This window comes from Phaenicophaeus curvirostris, chromosome Z (assembly GCF_032191515.1).
Source record: "Phaenicophaeus curvirostris isolate KB17595 chromosome Z, BPBGC_Pcur_1.0, whole genome shotgun sequence".
Taxonomy (NCBI): domain Eukaryota; kingdom Metazoa; phylum Chordata; class Aves; order Cuculiformes; family Cuculidae; genus Phaenicophaeus; species Phaenicophaeus curvirostris.
The window spans coordinates 2,539,734-2,559,208 of NC_091431.1; the positions used below are offsets into that span (position 1 = coordinate 2,539,734).

Here is a 19,475-nt window from a genome sequence, read left to right on the forward strand (position 1 = left end):
CAAGAAGGCCAATGGCATCTTGGCTTGGATCAGAAATGGTGTGACCAGCAGGTCCAGGGAGGTTCTTCTCCCTCTGGACTCGGCACTGGTGAGACCGCTCCTCGAATCCTGTGTTCAGTTCTGGGCCCCTCACCACAAGAAGGATGTTGAGGCTCTGGAGCGAGTCCAGAGAAGGGCAACGAAGCTGGTGAAGGGGCTGGAGAACAGGCCTTATGAGGAGCGGCTGAGAGAGCTGGGGGTGTTTAGCCTGGAGAAGAGGAGGCTGAGGGGAGACCTCATTGCTCTCTACAACTACCTGAAAGGAGGTTGTGGAGAGGAGGGAGCTGGGCTCTTCTCCCAAGTGACAGGGGACGGGACAAGAGGGAATGGCCTCAAGCTCCACCAGGGGAGGTTCAGGCTGGACATCAGGAAAAAAATTTTTCACAGAAAGGGTCACTGGGCACTGGCAGAGGCTGCCCAGGGAAGGGGTTGATTCACCTTCCCTGGAGGTGTTTAAGGCACAGGTGGACGAGGTGCTGAGGGACATGGTTTAGTGATTGATGGGAATGGTTCGACTCGATGATCCAGTGGGTCCTTTCCAACCTAGTGATTCTATGATTCTATGCATAGATTATCTTTAATTCATGATTAACATTTCTTTTACAGTTTGTAAAGTTTGAATTATTTCTGGAGCTAGTAGAAAGAAAAAATGGCTTTGCTGCTGATTATCTCCTTCTCTGCTAGTGCTTTCTTGCCTGCCCCACAGAAAGGTCATAGTTACCCAAGTGATGGCTATTTGGAGACTTCCAAACTATAATAAATTAGCTTTCTGACCTCAATTATTCCTTAGCATTCACTCCTTTAGAAGGATTAGGAACAGAGATATATCGCCTGTGATTTTATTTCATGCCGTTAATTTGAATGGAGAGGAATGATGCCAAATGAAATATACTTTTCTTGCAATTTACAATTTGGACACTAGAGGGTGCATCGTGCTGCAGTAAAATGACTAAAATGTTAAGTATATTTAGAAGCCACACGACAAGAAATTAAATCCTTATATGAGAAATCTAAAAATGCAGGTCGAGTCAAATGGACCATTTTTAATACACCCTGGTTTTACCAAGCCAATAGATTCATCAGTGTGGTGGTGTTCCTCTGGCCATGTGAGCGTGTTATGTGTCTGCACCAGAAACTACAAAAAAATAACTCTAGAGGCAAGTAGGAGAACACAGGTCAGATAAATAGTCTACAAAAAAACCCCTGAGTTTTAAATAGGGTAAATATTGTTGAATGTGCATAGAAACAACCCCTTGCATGGGATGCGTGTTATTCTGGCACTGTATAAATCAGCACAAAATACCCTCACAACTAATTACACTTCCAAAGTTTGCCTATTTCATGTAAATGCAGCTCACCACGGTGAGAGGCCCAGTGCAGCTGGCTGTGTATTGCAGAGTGAACATTGCTGATGGTGGCTTGTCTGCTCTGCACTTGATGGCAGGAGGAAGCTGTGAGTCAGTTAGTGATTGCTCTTCCTGAGGAAGGAACAGATTGAGCTCATACCAGTCCGTGAGCTTTGGTTCAGCCTCAACATTCAATGTTTTGTTTATTGTTGCTACGCTGGAGGACTCATCTCCCACCTGGGAGAAGAGAGGGAGGTCTCCAGGACAAGAAAGCTGCTGGCTGCTGCAATAGCTGCCTGGGTGGCCCCGCAACGTGACTGTGACACAAGGCGTGCCTTTAGAGATTCCATGCACAGAAGAGAGCCAGTAGCCAGTGTGCCGTCGCCTGAGCGATACATACACTCACTGGCTCATACGTATTTATTAGGGCATTAGGGGCTTATTGCTGTACTGTCCAGTATGTTTGTTAGGGTAGGGAATGAATGCAAACTAAGAACACAAATACCCAGCTTAGTCAACTGTGCATACACGCCTGGAAACATCCAGTTCAGACTGGAAATACTCAAGACATTTAGACAAGAGCTAATGTGGTCATCCATACGCTACCAAATTTGTTTGCATAATCCCTTTTGTAACTGTATCTATCTAGTAAATCAGTGTAGTTCTACATGCTATAAACAAGTCCTTGGATAATCTGATTCATTTTCAGTGCTGGTTCTGTCCTCTTACATGATCTTGAACAGGCCATTTCAGCTCTATTCCTTCAGGTTCCATAGTCTAAGTCCTATTTTCTTTTTTTAGATGATGGGCTGTTCAAGGAAAAGAGTCTACTCTCAAATTTGCCTGCAAGCTAGTGGTTACACACCCCAAGTAAGATCAGACCCTGAAGTGCTTCCATAGCATAATTTGTTCTTTAGGTGGCTAGCAAACAGGCTTTTTGATAAGTCAGAATTTTTTCATAGTTTCCTCATTTTTGTGCATAGACTGGGATTAGAGTTGGCAAAGAGCTCACACTGAAAAACAATAAATAAAATCAGCGTTCCCTCAACACATTCTTTTTTTCTGGAAACACAACAGGAAGTGCGCTGGAGTGAAAGTACATCAATTCTATATTTTATGCTTCTAAAGTAAAACCTTTCTATGTGAAAAAGTTCAAAAATACGAAGAAGCACTCTGAATGGAAAGATGCTTGATGAGTTCCCTTAATAGTTGAAATTATTTGTTCCAAAAGTCATATATTTATCAGAAAATATTTACATCACTCTGAAAAAAGGTAGGAGCACAAAACAATACCACTGTTAACCAAAGCAGAGTGATGTTAGGTGGAAACTAATGGAGTGGGTGTCAAGCAACAAATCAGTAGGAAGTATCAAATTGAGTTTAAAATGTGTGAGCCACAGTGGAAGATTAATAGCAGGATATTCAGATTCCAAACTAAGCCAAAAAGGGTTTGAAGTGGTTGAAACTAGTAATGAAATAAATGACTCAAAAAGGAAGACCAAATCTACTTTGTGTCTTAGTACACTGAACAAGTACATATTGATCACTAACTCTTTTTACTGATGCAGCAGGCTTTTGCACCAGGAAAATTTTGTCAGAACCCCAAGCAGTACTCTGTAGTACTGAGTATGAGAGTCTGAGTATGTTTTTTTCTGTTATGCATCAATGCATAGAGTACATAAGTTCTTTTATAAACACTGAATTATCATATTGTGCAGTAAAACAAATTTGGTTGTGTTCTACAGTCATTTTTTGACTGACAGATTAGATAATTGGTGTTGTTCTGGCTTTGTCTCTTTCATAAACTTGGGGTTGCCTCTGTTGTGGATACTGTTGGAATCTTAATATCATTGAAAAGGTGTTCTACTGTCTGCTGCAGTAGACAGTGAGCACTATTGAACCTCCTATTCAGGGGGAATGAAAGAATTGACTGACTTGTTTTTACTCTGTATTTTATGGTATTGCTAAAATTTCTGTTTGGATTATAAGGCTTATTTCAAGTAGTTTATTTGCTTTCTAAATGGTTTTGCTCATGGAGATTTGTAGACGCCTATTGATTGGGAACAAAGATTTCTCCACAAATATAAGTAAAGGGGGCAACAAGACTTTTTTTGCCATGACTAGCAATTAGATATTGAACCCGTGTCAAAAACTGTGGCGCCCTTCACTGAACGCTACAAAAGCATGGCCTGCAATAGATGGTACCTCCCCACAGCCTTAGGTCTTTATAATTCCCCACGGTTCTGAACGCAGATGTTCTGTGCTGTGACCAAAGAGGCCTCACTTGCAGCCAGGCCATAATCCTCATGTCCCCTTTATCTCTGCAGCCATCCTCTATCTGCCCATGCAGAGAGGTCATTAAGAGATCCTAGCATTGAGCTGGCCACAAATGTTCATCTCATACAAACCAACTGTACGGCCCAGCTCACCCTACTAATTACTTTCTCAGTAAAAGTGGTTAGAAAAACCTACTTGTTTTGATTAGGTATACGATTTCATCTGATAGAAATCCCCACTGATTAATTCCTTCTAGCTAGCATATAGAGTTTCTTTTGATTCCTTTCATCTGCAGGAACAGTTAAGAGTGGTATTTCCATTCTAACTTGGATTCTTTCATGTTCTTTTCTTTTTCTGCAAGCCGAAAGCACTAAGTAAGTGAGGTTTTTCTTGCCATTGAATCTATTGTTTGTCACCCTCAGAACCTGAAAAATCAGCTTTCTTGACAAGATGTAGAGAATGAGTCTTCTGTGCAGTTACAGCTGAATATATTCTCAGGAACTAACTCAAACATTTTTAAAGCTCTTGTCAACAACCCACATCACAGGAGGTCTTATTGTCCCTGTTTTGGCAAGAAACATTAATTTTGGCATTTATTGCACATACCACTCAGCTAAGTGGAAAATCCATGCTGAGGCACAAGCAAAGTGCTGTGGTAGCTCCTCATTTGATTCCATCAGAGACCCTGGGTTTAAGGGAGACTGAAGCCCTGGGTCAGTCAGAGCATGGTGTACTGCTGAGCTGGTATGTAATAACAGTTTAGTAGAACAAACACATCAAGCAGAAGCTAGTTGCTATATCTACAGCTCTGAAAATGCATCCTGTGGAGAAACGTTAGGGACGTGCCAGCTAAAGGTTATGGTGTTGCTTCTGCAACACAATCACTCCATTTCATCCTAAATGAATCTTCATGAAAAAAATCCATTAACTTAGTCTCCTTGAAGGCAAAAGCAAAGGAAAATAAAAACCACATGGACTAAAATAAAAGGTAAAAAGACTAGCAAATAACCATATGTCATATTCTGTGGAAATATTGGCACTAGTACCAAGATAACGGTAAATAGAATCTGCAGATGAGCTGAATGTTTACTGAATTGATGGAAGGTTTGAAATGCCTCCTGAGAAAACTGATTCAGTGCAGTTGCTTCCTGAGTTAACAGTTATATTGAGCTTTAGAATAGCCAAAATTCCAAGAAATTCTGCACTTGGAATAAATCCAGACAGCTCTTTTAATAAGCAGAAAATGTGCACAAAAAATAAGCTACTTTTAAACTGTGCCTCCTAAAATGCCCTCTTGTCTTAAGCTGCCACCAAGTACATTCTAGAGTTCTTAATCATAGGATGGTTTGGTTTGGAAAAGACATTAAAGATCATCCAGTTCCAACCCTCCTGCCAATCTTCCTGCCATGGGCAGGGACAGTTTGCACTGGATCAGGTTGCTCAAAGCCTCATCCAACATGGTCTTGAACATCTCCAAGGACGAAGCATCCATGACTTCTCTGGGAAACCTGTGCCACTGCCTTACCATCTTCACAGGAAAAAATTTCTTCCTAATATCTAACCTGAATCTCCCCTCTTCCAGCTTAAAACTATTACCCCTCATCTTCTTGCTATATTCTCTGATAAAGAGCCCCTCTCCAGCTTTCAGTTAGGCCCCCTTTAAGTGCTAGAAGGCTGCTTTAAGGTCTCCCTGGAGCCTTCTCTTATCCAGGCTAAGCAAGCCCAGCTCTGGCAGCCAGTCCTCACTGGGCAGATGCTCCAGCCCTCAGATCATGTTCATGGTCCTCCTCGGACTTACTCTAATAGATTCATGTCTGTTCTGTGCTGAGGACTCCAGACCTGAATGCAGGACTCCAGGGCTTACAAGAGCAGACTAGAGGTAGAGAATCCCCTCCCTTGACCTGCTGGTCACACTTCTTATGATGCAGCCCAGGATACAGTTGGCTTTCTGAACTACAAGTGCATATTGCTGGCTCATGTTGAGTTTCTCATCCAGCAGCACACTCAAGTTCTTCTCTTCAGGGCTACTCTCAATCTAGGCTCTTCTTAACCTGTGTTTGTGCTTGGGAGTGCCCCAATTTCTGTAACAATTGATACAGAAATTGCTGTTACAGAAGGTTTTTCTGTGCACAACAGCACACATATATTCATTCCCCCCAGATAAACAGCAACTTCCAGTTGTCTCTCAGAGATATGCACTCAGCCAGCTTCCATCCCAACCACACCAAAAATGCAAATGAAAGCCAAACACCACAGATTCAGACTGGCCGTGTTCTGTGGTGAGAATTCGTCCCCAGCCTGCAGTAAAGAATAGTTTTAGTCAAGAATACATGAAGTGTGGAATAGCTCACTAACTGAGAAGCAAGATGGATAGATGGAGAAGAGCCAGTCAAATAAGTAACAACATAAACACCTTGTCCTTTAGTAGCTTGTATTCCTCTTCAGTACTTGCTTTGCTCATCAGGAATGAGGTGGGATGTCTAAATTCTCCAGGCAAGGTTCTCCCAGCTCTGAACACTTGCAAAGATTAGTTTCAGTTGACACTGTTCACTAAAGTGCCTCCTTCCCTCTTTCCATATATTGTAGCACAAGCCTCTTAGTTCTTGTTTTGGGGTAAACTGCACATTGCACTGTCATATGATACTGGAACTGTGACCTTAAACTTACTGTCTGACTTAGCCGAAATCAAATGCCTACACTTAACTGTAGGCATTAGACCTTATCACAGTGAAGCTGGCAAAGCAAACTTAATGAAATCTTTGTCTGATCACAGCCTTTTATCCCACAAAAGTGCTGAGCTTTCCTTTCCACTTTTCTCTAATAGTTTCTTGTATGATGGCACAGCAAATGTACCTTCGGGAGTGTCCGTATGTTTGAAATCCAGTTGAGCAGCCTGTGACTGAGAAACCTTTTCAGCTGGGCAAAGAGACACCCTTTACTTCCAAGGATGAGATCATTTTTCTGTTGCTGAATTATCAAGATCCTTGAGATATAAAACCAGCTTTCTTAAAATTAACATCTGATCTCATGTTACATCCCAGTACCAATGCAGTTACTCCTCCTCCCCCACCCCAGCTCAAAGCACTTTCTCAGTCTCTTAGCAGGCCTAGCAGGTTGGACACGGAGGTCTTGACTCTCTGCAAAATAAAACTGAACTCAAACAAAAACAACAAAAGAAAACCCAAAACCCAAAAGACCCCACAGTATCTCAGATCTAGTCAGTGAAGTAAAACGAAGACATCAGCAAAGCACTGCTGGAATGGAGAGAGTCTGTATTTGCAGATCACAGGGACCCTCAACTAACCATGGTCTATCGACAGCCAGGGGACTCTCTCCTCAGAACCCAAGCCAAGCCCGGCTACTGAAATAGATACCTCAAATGCAAAGAGACCAAATTCAACTCAAGAAAGCCAAATAATTTTCAACACTATTCCATAATGGAGTAGAACTATTCCATTGCCATTCCCATGCAGAAAAAGAGGGGTTGTTGGTGTAATATAGGGCCCTACTCAATTTATTCCAGCTACCTCATCACACTCTCTGCACTGAAAAAAGCAAACTTCACATAACTGAAATGTAACAATATTTTTCATCCAATATGAGCTGTGGCTTGGCCAGAACAATCAGCTATAAATTAATTCCAAAAAAAGTATCTCAAAGGATATGTAAAGAGCTCTAAATTGCCATGTCTAAAGACCAGTGGGGCTGATGTTCTGAAAAGATGCCAGCAGGAACTGGAGAGCAAGTGGGTGAAAAGCCAACAATTTTCTCTTGGAACAACCTGCATTTATCAAAACCTTCAGAATTATATCCACCAAGAAGTTTCTTTGTAGCACAAAAAACACCTACTGACTAAAGGAAAAAACTAAGTACGTAGGAAGAAAGATGTGATGCACGGGGCCAACTTCAATTTTGTTTCAGCATATATGCATAATAAAAGCATATTTAAAACCTACATATTTAATACAAACTGAAATAGAAATTAATTTGTTATGAAGCCAATGGAAAGTGTTATTTTTAAATTTAATGTTAAGATTTTTAGAGTAGACAGTGGAAGATCTTATGTGTGATGGTAAAAAAATTTATATTTAAATCACAGTGACTGTAGGAAGCCCCACCTTTGTCCTCCACATACCACATCAAGACTTTCCCACAGGGGAGAAAAACAAAGAGCAAACGAGTGCTGGTTGCTTGGGAGAGTAGGGCAAGTAACCTACCTCCTAAATTCCATTATTCTTACTTGTTATACTTTCTTTCTTTGCTTGGTACTGTGTAATTATGGGACACCCCAAAACTATGAGCTGCCCCTTTACAATTTGCTCCATAATAGAAAGAAATGCCACAAAAAAATGCTTTTTTCCAGAAACTGGTATACTGATAGGAAACAGAAATTCAGATTGTTAGACAAGATGCTTCAGTTCCTGTATTTCCCAAGCTTACAAGAAAAAGTGGGCATTGATTCAGGAATGTCCTGCCCTTAAGTATCAGCTTTAGAATTGGAAACCAGAACTCTAAATATTAAAACTGAGTACTAAGAAAAGAGAGGTCACTTCAGCAAGTTGTGGCTTAAACATTCAGAAATATTGGTTTGCAACATAGAAGAAGCACTACTGCAACAGAGACAGGTCTTTGACATAACCTATAAGGAAATACTACTCCTTTATTTTCACAGAAGGAAAACAAATCACATGGTAACCTAAAATATATAATACTATGGATATGAATGCCAAAGTTGCATTATATATTTTCATCTGCAGTGTGCAAACTTCAGCACCAATAGATTATAAATTTAGTGTGGATTATTTTAAAGAAATTCCCTATCAGAACAAATGCAAAGGCTTTTTTAACAGACTGGAAATAACAACTACGTTACTTTGTCTAAAGAAACTCTCTGAGTAGTGGGCACAGGTTGCTTTTGGGTAACAATCTTTTTTACAACAGAAAATTTTCTCTCCCCAAAGAAGCGTCATTTATGTGGAAAACATGAAAATAAGATATTACAGAACTTTTCTGGACAACTTTAATCTCCTTTGACAGTTGTTTTATCCAGAGCACAGATGTTTGCCACTTAACCATGAATGTTGGCTGACCTGCCCAAATCTCAATGAAAAACAGTTGTAACAAGAAGGTTTGTCTGTGAATAGTTATGCAAAAAGGAATCTTCATTTTATGTTCATGCTAAAGTATACTCTCTGTAATGCATTCAAATATACTGTTTTTAGAGGCTTAGAAGTATGTGCTGAAATCACAGCTAAATGCTTACTATGCTGATGAGGGTATAGATTATACACAAAACAATATTAACAACTAAATCAAGATGTAGATTGATTTCAGATTTCAAATCAGGAAACTGCAATTTAGAGAAGTGGGTAGCATATTCCATTCACTGTTCTCCTTAGATGCATACACAATGTAATATAATCTTGGAGCAAAAAGGAAAGGGAAGGAATAGACCTGTTGGAAGAGTAGTTCTGCTGCTCGGAAGGGCAGGAAAAGCATGTAAGACCAAAGAGAAGCCATGGCACTAGGTCAACAGATGGTAAACATTCATCACAGAGAGATCATCTAAGCCCATACTGTGAGCAATTTATCCATCCTCCCCCTAACACTGACAGCTTTGATGATGACAGACTTATGAGTGGTGCGGATTCCTCTCTGCTAGACTAGGAAAACAAGTATGGTCTGATCTCTTGAAGAGTTACATACAGACTTCCAGCTTATCTTTAAATAGTAATTTCATAGCTGTTATAGCTACAACAAGGGGCTGGAAAGCAACTGAAGCCAACTGGCATCAAAACCAGTTTGCTGTTTCCTTGGGACAATAGAATATTGTTAAGGACAGATGCGAGTAAAGCAACTCAACATTTCCTCACTCCTTTATCTTACAGGAATTTGCTTTATGGATGGGGTTGATTTTTTTTATTTTTTTTTTGTCAAGGTGCATGATTTGGTATTTCCCTAAATTAAAAATAAACAGCCACACAAGCTCCTGAAAGCATCAGAACTCCTCATAATGTCTCCATCTTCTAAATGGAGATAAATCTCAAGAGGACTTAAGGACAAGAGCTTGTGACAGCCAACATGGCTTCACCAAGTGTTCAGTTTTAAGCCCCTGACAAGGACACTGAGCTACTGAAGTGCACCCAGAGGAGGGCAAAGAAGTTGTTGAAGGGTCTGGAGAACAAGTCTTATGAGGAGTGACTGAAGGAACTGGGGCCTTTTCCTCTATAAATGAGGAGGCTGTGGGGAGACATTATTGCATTCTACACCTCCCTGAAAGGAGGCTGTAGTGAGGTAGGTGCTGGTCTCTTCAACCAGGTCACTAGTGATATGATGAGAGGAACTGGCCTCAAGTTGTGTCAGGGGAGGTTTAGACTACTAAAAATTATTTCTTTACCGGAAATGTGGTGAAGCACTGGAACAGGCTGCCCAGGGAAGTGGTGGAATCTCCATCCCTGGAGATGTCCAGAAGATGTGTACAGGTGGCATTTTGGGACATGGTGTAGTAGGCATGGTGGTGCTGGGCTGACGGTTGGACTTGGATTGTCTTAGAGGTCTTTTCCAACCTTAATGATTCTAGAGGTGGCCATAAGTTCTAGTGAATCAATTTTAATGTGGCACACACAAAATGAATGTGAAAGCCTCCCTATACCTTGTTTTCTTTGTATGGCTGAGATCATGGTTGTTTGATATACCGTGTGAAATGCAGCCAGTGTCTGACTTAACACTTTATCAATGCCTCTAAAAGGCTGTAGCATTAGTTTACCTTTCACTTCACTAACATGTATTTGGTTTAGGCACTACTTATTAATTAAACATAAAAAGGACTTTTAAAATATGAAACACCTAAGGTACTGAGGTTTGAGAGCCTGTTGTAAAATGAATCCATGACAATCAGATTTTAATATAGTAATTATTTTTACTCTACTAAAAGTGTTCAATCAGTTTACAGCACAGAGTAGTAGCTTCATGCTGCCCATAATTGAACAGAACCTCTGTAACCTATTTTAAGCTCAGCTAGACAAAGAACACATCAAGTTTTTGCTGAAGGGTTGATGCTTTAATATGACAATGTATGTGTTGCAAGTGCCTTGCAAGGGAAAATGCTATCAATTTATCAATTTTTGATAATTAAAGCCGCTATTTCTGTATGCTATAGGAAAAAATATATTAACGGCTTAAGTGCTATGTTCTGTTATTTATAAAGATAGGTCTTTGGAAATCCAGTACAATTATTTCCTTTTGTCATTACAGAAGTCACTTCTTTGTAATTGAAAATGAACGTCAGACAAGAACTATTGTTACAGCATCTCCAAAGAATGTAACTAGACTGTGAGCTAAATATAACTTCTTCTAATTGTCAAGTTTTTATGCTTATAATCAAATCTCTTTGAGGAACTTTAACTTTTTCTAAAAAGTATATGGCCAGACAATGCAACTGAGTAATAAGTTACTGTGTTACTGAAAATATATCTGGTTAGACTACAATATGGCTCCTATACATGTAAGTAGATGTTCCTCAACAATGTAAAGAGATCATTTAAGACATTTTTGTCCCAGAGAAAATTCAGATTTGATCAGTCAAAATATTCTTGGTCTGGCAGAAGAAATCTTCTGTGTTTACACATAACATCCATATGTTGTGCCTGGTTCTAAACCAAGTACTGTGCTGACTTCCTTGCACTAACTGTTACCATTCAATATACTGTGCTGGTTTGGAGAACTAGAAAACGATCTAGAAATAGAATTTGGAAAGTAAATTGTTTCAATTTCTAAAGTCAAGTTCCTTTTTACTCTCACCTCGGAGAGAACTAGGAAATAAAACAGCTTTCTATTTCGAGGTGGGATAGGACTGTAGTCTTTAGAATTTGTAGGAATTTCCTCATGCTGTTGCATTTCTATGCATGATTCTGATGGACAAAAGTACAATGTATTTCCTGTTTAAATGAAACATAGAAGGGATCCTAAATGATATTCTTTCAAACGTCATGCTAATAATATACGTCTTGGCAAATTCTGGTGCACTATCCTGACATGAGTTCCTAGTCGTTCTGGCTCTGCTAGACACTAGTGGCTTGTATATCATGAGTTCACATTTTGAACATGCACTTCTCTAGCACCTTTCTTGGAATAGTCAGAGCCTAGTGACTGGAAAAAACATGAATAAAAGTGAACTTTCTCTCTTAAAAAAAATCACAAATAATGCGGAAAGTACATGTCAGAGGCTGTGATTGCCAAGACAGGCCAGGTTTGTTCTTTATAATTAAAAAATGCAACAAAGGAAAAGAAAAAGGCATGAAAAGTTTGGAGTGCAAATAGTCTTTGGTTTACTCATTAAAACAAAAGGACACAGCAAACAGCAAAAACATTCACAATTAAATAAACAGGAAATTCTTTATATGCTTCCAAACAAAAAAGTCTTCAGGTGTTTGAAATGTATTAAGTTCATGCTTTAAAGTACAATACAGTGTCTACAAAGTCACATTTTTTTATCCCCAAGTCAGAGAGCAGATGAGGGAGAAAAAGAATGAAAGGTAGGAGGGGAGAAAACAAGAAAAAAAATTTATTCAAGATGCCATGTTTCCATTGGTTAAACAGCATATAACACAACAATAAAACCAATTTCTATTTCTAGTTTAATTGTACACAAAGCAAATTGGCTTGGAATTTATTTTCAGATGATTAAGTTTTCTGAATTCATATCATCATACACATCAGCCTAGTGTATAAAGTAAAATGACTCACACCTTTTCAAAAAGAATTATGACCTGTTAGCAGGATTCTAAATATCTTAAGGAATTCCACAGGTCAGTCACTGCATTCTACCTTATCACAGACAGAGTTAACATTATGTACCGCAGGTGTTTTCTAGGGAATACTTTTGCCCTGCCAGGCTATTTTACTGTAGCTTATTCCTCAAATAATCCCCATACAATCAAAAGAAGCAAACATCTGTGCAGGTCTATATACTTAGTCTTGCAGACAGGAAGTTTTCACCACTGAGCTGGAGATGAACAAGCCCATTAACACTCTACAGCATCACTGATATCACTTAAAACTGAATGCTTCTTAAGGGTAACACTAGGAAGCTGTGATCTGTGCAGGGAGCATAAAAGACTAAATGAATCAAATACATATTTTACAAATAAGTAACACTTTAGAGTGTACTATTACCATGATAGTCTGTCACTAATATTACTGGGCTCTGATAGTTTAGAAATAATTTTTTAAATACATGAAAGATTTGGATTGTCTAACAGTTTATTATTTTGTTTTGTGTATCTTAGCTTGCAAGACTTCTCCTCTAACTGGACTGTTCTGTTTTACTGTCTTTATCCATCTGTTTCCGTAGCAAAGCACAATAAAAGAAGTTATGTGCAATCTTTCTCCCAGATGGACTGTGAATAGCAACAGATAGCTCATAATAAGTAATAAATTTAATAAAGATACTTTTGAAATATTTATCATAATATAAAAAACCACCTTTCTGCATGCTCCCTTATTCCTTCATAAATCAACAGTGTTCCATCTACAAATAATGCATAGGCAGTCAACTTTAATACAAGTACTTATATGTTCCCCTCATCTAGCATTTTGTTGACACCATCACAAAGTTTCTGCAAATGAGGCTTATATGGTCCAAAGGGATTGTACAAGGCAGCCAAAAATTCACAATCAGAGAAGTGATCAAACACATTGTTGACACGTCCATGTGACTTTGCAGTTAGGTGACGCTGAATGATTTCATGAAGTAGCTCTCGACAATCATTTAACAGTTTGGACAAAAAATTCCTGTCGAAGGTATAATCCACCTGATGGAAACTGACCACGGTCTTAGCCAGCTGATGAACTTTCTTCTTGAACTTCTCCATCAATGCTATTTCATCCTGATTGAATTGGTTGTTCCTGTAGAGAATGGCCAATTTTAGGACTATCTTAATGAGATTTTTGATGATTTTCTCTGCTTCTTTTTTATTTTGCGTATATTCCTTTGTCACTCTGTAGAGCTCATCTAAAACATCACTGCTTGTATCATCGATCAAAGTAGTTGCTATTGATTTGGACACCATTTTTCCAAGGATCTTCTTTTGGGCCTGGATGGCCAGACTTTTGGAGTTGAAGACATCCGTGGCCACTGTGGGGAAAAAAAAGCATGTGGTCAATACTTCATAGCTGACATACTACGGGCAGTAAATTGAGGAATATTTCCATGTCCACGCACTCATGTTAGTCCTAATAGCTACCATAAAGATAATGCAAATTTATGCAGATAGTTGCAGAACACCCCATCTTTTCAATTCCTAAATCCCTAAAGCTCTGTTGTCTTTAGGTTTACATTTGTTTAGATTACTTTACTTTTGAGAAAACAGAAAATGAGATAGGATAAAAAAAGGTTTAAAATATTTCTCTACTTATAGACTGATGGCATTTCAAACTGAGTCAATAAACCTGCCCTTGGTGATCAGATGAGTAATAAGTCTCATCTGATGCTCATATTCATAGTAAAATCTGAAACCATGACTATCCCGATGTCGTGACAATTACCACTGCTACTCAATCAGAAATAGCTATTCGGTGAGCTGACTATTGTAAAACTTCTTCCTCCTTTTTTTCATGACCAGTGAATTCAGATCTCACACGTATTGTGTTATATTACATAAATATATGCATTTACATATATGTATTTTATACATATATAAAAACATAACAAAAAGTCCTTTCTCAGCAAACAATACTGACATTCTCTGGGTGCAACCTACAGAAAGTAGTTTTCAGAAAGAAAGTGAGTATGGATTATATGGAAAGGGAATTACTGGAATATACTATAATATCATATAAAGGAAATATAGATTCTATGTCCTAGACTGAAAATAGAAGTGGCCAAAAATGGACAGTCTAGGGACTGCCATAATACTTTCTAGCCTAACCTTATAAAGAAATCCTCCTGCTTCCAATAAAGCACATCCTAGAACATATTTCCACCCCAAAAGCCCTGTTTGCTTCTAGGAATATACCAAACGACTGGTTTCTTATTTCTTCAAATGCTTAGAACCCCCTCCAACTTTCTTCCAGAAACATTCCCTTTGCAGCACCTTCCTCACTAAGGCAAAAGTGAATCCATATTTGCTGAAGAAAAGCTTCATCTGTTTACATTTATGGAAGGTTTGCTTTGTAAACACAGGGGTTGAAAATATATATTTTTTTTTCTTTTAAAGAAAACAAAATTCTGCATATGCCAAACAGTAAGTCCCTGATTTTAGAAAAGCCTTCCTTTTAACTGTTTGTATTTGGGCAGCTGGGTGTGTCTACATGCAGAGTGTCTCTGGGGTTCCAGCACATAGAAGGAAAATGTCCTTCCGGACACATGAGAGACAAATCTGTATTTTTTCTTCAATAGTACCTTTGAAAAACTTAGTTCCAAGCTCCTTTTTGGCATCTCTGAAACTTTTAAGCAGGTTTGTTCCTTAAGACATTCAGTGCATATCTTTAAGAACCATTTGTGTGCATTTTATACTATCTTTGCTACATAAGGACACTCAAAACCCATTATCTATCTCAGCCAAAGCAGCTAAGATCACAAGATAGACTCTCTTCTCAGCCACAAAGATAAAGAAAAATGTTAAAGAGGCTAAGCAGTCAATCTGAACTGAAAATATTAGATTCACTTTTTGTGCTTTAAATATAAACACAGAAATGTTACTATTCAAATAAAACTAATCAAAGTATTTCAAAGCATGGTCAAATAGTAGAATTCAACAGCCAATGCTCTACAAAGCTCTACAGATGAGTGATAGCTCTTTTTCTTGAAAACAGGAATATCTATTGTTCTTTCATAACTTTTATTTCTTAATGCCTTCCGATGTACCAATTGCACATAATGTCTTCTTTCTGATAGTCCACAAAGATATATCGATATTTGTAGTAACAGCAGTCACTGTTTCAAATTATGCTCCATAAATTTGCAGAAATAAACCCTCTCAATACCCTTTATATATATTTTTTCTTTTGCAGGACGCTGTAGGTATTCTCTGTAGGTATTCTCTTTACTACATACTGTAGGTACGTAGTAAAATGCTAACTATATCACACACCACTGCAACTTCAGAGAAATCCATATAAACTGCCTCCAGCAAGTCACACGAACACTCAGTTCTAACAACTTACATCAAACAACCTGCAAAGTATCCATTTCATGAAACTGAAAACATAGCAGATTTCTAAAAACTTTACAGGTTTTCAGCAAAAAAACCTTAAAATTCGACAAAGTGGAGCTTGACATGTAATTACCATTGCTAAGCAAACCACGAATTACTTACTTGCAAGAGGTGTTGAACTTTTAATGGCATTTCTCTAAAGATGTCCAAGTTTTGAGACTACCCAGTACACCCATCTACTTTGCAATACACCAGAAGTCAGCTTCCCTGTGTTATTAAATTTGTTCTAATTTAACTGCTAAACATGTAAATTTCACACTTCAGTATTTCATTCAGTCTAAAAAGGAACTTGAAAACAGTCTATATTTTATAATAAGAATTCTTCCTCATTGCCAATGGCAGAGAGACTTAAAATGAACTTCTTAGTCAAATGCTTAAATAAAAGTCAGTTTAAGCAGTAAGATTATAGAGCATTTTCAGACCAAACACACATACTTCCTTAAAAACCAGAAAAATTATTACTTACTTGCTCATCAAATGGAATTGAAATTGCTAATGCTGACAACAGAAAGAGAGGCAGCAAAACACCAGAGGTGAAGACTGGCCTAGGGCTTATTCACTGCTAAATGCAACGCACGTGCTTTGAAATGCTGTCAGAAGCTATCACAGAATGAATATGGGGTTTTCCCCCCTCACCGTTACAGCAGCTCCCCTCAGCTACCTTTCTCCCCTGCCTGCAGTGCTTCATTTCGCTTTGGCACCTCAGAACGCAAAAATACATCACAGTGGTTTCACTTCCTTGAAAAGAGAGCCGAGAGGAAATTGCGCTGCTGAGCAAGCAACACCAATAGCAGTTGCTGCTAACTGACAACTGGAACAATTAGCAGAAGAGGGAGAAGAAGGTCCTGTGACTTGAAAGGGCAGGGGACGTGTCAAGAAGAGGTTAAAGCATCAATCCGTTATCTGGAGATGCAGATACGCGTGTTTATAGGGCTGGATTCACAGGTCACGGGGTGCTGGTGAGGGGCAGCACGCTTCAGCAGCCCCTTGCTCCCATCACGAGGGCAGCCCAGCATTCCCTTTCAAGCCTCTGACAATTTCAGACGTGAGCGCCTAAAAACAAGTCTGTAAATCCACATTTAGACAAGTCTCATTCCCCAGGGTTTGTTCTTTTTAGTCATCTTTTTCGAGTGATTATAGTAACAGGGCATGGTGTATGAATCTTTGAGCACACCTATTCTATTGAACAGGTGCCGTCCTTTCACTTTAAACAGAAATGATGCCATTTCTCTAGTGGCCTACAGCAGACCCAGAATTTGGGCACTGATTTTAAGCATTTCACAGACAGCCTTTCCTCAAGACCATTCTTTATAGCTCCTATTTCTCTCCTGTGCAGTTTTACACTTCATTTTTAAAAAGCATTTCATTAAAAAATACCCCTTTGAAATCAATGGCGTGCCATTTTCTGTACAATCTACACAAACGAACATGATTACGTTCAGTAGAGCTGCCCCTCTGCAGAGGAGGGCAGGCCAAGGGGAAAGGCTTTCAGAGGAAATCCTGCCTCCATTACGTCAAAAATCGCAGGATCATAGGTGTAACGGCAACACCGGCAAAGTCTCCTAATTTATAATGCAAACAAGTTGCTAGAGACTGCCTTCTGTGAAAGTTTTGAGCTTATTAATTATGAAACTTCTTAATTTTGCAGCCTCAAGTGTGCTTAACATTACTATTTTGTGTACTAAAGTCAACAAATATTGGACATATAGCATTCTGGATGTGTTTTCCCCAAAATATTTTAACTTACACATGTTTTCCTTAAAACTGTAGTGTAAGCTCTCAGTGAAAATTTAGAACTGTGGGTTAATAAGTTCTCAGAAGACTGGCATAGAAGTATGAGAGGGCTACTACTTATGGCTGCAACACTGACTTTTCCCTGACATGGAAGTCAGTACACCCCTTCCTTACTGTGGCAAATGCCGATTACCAAATACCCTATTTCTCAACTCTATTTACAATAAAAAAAAAAAATTGAATTGGATTTCACTGCTGCAAATTAACACAGTATGTTTTTCTCCCCAAGATATAACAGTTGATGGTAGATTCAACATCATTTGGAGTGTGTTCAGTCTCATGTACGTTGACGCTAAATTAGGAAAAAATTAGGAAAAACATTAGGAAAAAATTCTTCACAGAAAGGGTCATTGGGCACTGTCAGAGGCTGCCCAGGGAGGGGGTTGAGTCACCTTCCCTGGAGGGGTTTAAGGCACGGGTGGACGAGGTGCTGAGGGACGTGGTTTAGTGTTTGATAGGAACGGTTGGACTCGATGATCCAGTGGGTCTCTTCCAACCTGGTTATTCTATGATTCTAAATGCTTGAGTCCCTCAATATTTTGAAGCTTGTTGTAATAAAGAAGGACCAGAAAAGAAAGCATCCAGTAAAAACTTCCACTGAAGCTTTTTCAATTCCATGGGCAAATTAAGAGCCGAGCTTTCTGGCGTGAATTACATTTCTTGAGTACATACTCGTATGTTGATACAACAGTCCCGGCGGAAGAGAGAATGTGATTGAGAAGCCATTAATAACAACACTGCAGTGTGAGACCCAGTTCTCATCGCAGTGACTGGCACACCCTGTGCTGCACCCGCACCTGGTGAGCGCAAGGTGCAAAAACGGCAGGGGTTCTGGGGCAAGGCACAAAGAACACTTGCATGGGATTGGGAGGAAAGAGACAGCATAGACTGCGGCTTCAGGCAGCGTTCAAAACGCTGTTATCACACAGCTTTGCGAAACGTGGCAACTGGTTTCCTGCCAGACATCCTGTGTGGATGAGCATGTGCCAATCTACAGGCTGCAGGCGAGAGCTGCGGCTTAGAGCCTGCGCGCCCTGTACGAATCGCATGCGCAGTCAGACTCCTGGTGTGAGAGAGCGTCGTTTCCTTGGAGGGAGGAAACTTGAAATGAAGTGGGATTGACAGTGCTATGATCTCCTAGTGTATGTGACCACAGCTCCAAAATCATGAGGTTGCCTAGATATCAATATCTAGGGTCGAGAGATTAAAAAATTCACTTTTTCTTCTGCCTTCTGTTTTCTGTGTCTTTAAAGGGCTACCCTTGTTTTCAAGAATGATAAAGGCCAGGAACATTAAAAAAATAAATACACGAGGTGTATAAATAAATGAGTTCATGTATAAACACATGACTTCAGTTAAGGTAAAGCTCCAACAGCGATAAACTGCAAGAGCTAGTATCAGTGAATGAACAACTCCTGAGGTACAGAACAGGCAGAAATAAGCCTTACATACCTGTTACCAGGGCCGTAACAATTTTCACAATGTACTTACGACGTGACGATAAGATTAAAAAATTAGTGGTAGGCCACAGACTATGAATTCTTGAGATATGAATAAGGTAAGTTGATTTTTCCAGCTGCCACCATGATTTATAGCTTCTTCTTAATAACCATCCGAGTAGGGGGTGAGTCATGGTTTCAGAGAATGTTTTCTGAGAGTGTGGGGTTTTTTTAAACAGAAGAGTCAGTGTTTTGATTCTTATCTAAGTACTTCAGTTTCCTGAGTAAAAGGTGTGTTTTTAAAAGCACAGATAAAGCCTTGCAGTGTAGAAATCATTCAAAAAAAAATGCAGCAACCACCCCAA

General features: G+C 39.2%; 2 protein-coding genes across 7 annotated transcripts in view; both read right to left on the bottom strand.

Annotated features, from left to right (window-relative positions):
* The window catches only part of HSD17B4 (hydroxysteroid 17-beta dehydrogenase 4), a 201,307-nt gene that overhangs the window by 73,946 nt on the left and 107,886 nt on the right, over positions 1-19,475 (bottom strand). The gene's annotated exons all lie outside the window — the stretch shown is intronic.
* Positions 11,712-19,475, bottom strand: part of TNFAIP8 (TNF alpha induced protein 8) — a 70,446-nt gene continuing 62,682 nt past the window's right edge. For 4 of the 6 annotated variants that reach the window (XM_069880546.1, XM_069880543.1, XM_069880542.1 and 1 more), the window contains one exon: positions 11,712-13,797. In XM_069880546.1, coding sequence (XP_069736647.1) covers positions 13,232-13,797 — 566 coding nt within the window. In that variant the 3' untranslated portion in view covers positions 11,712-13,231. The other 2 variants (XM_069880540.1, XM_069880545.1) reach the window with 2 other exon arrangements.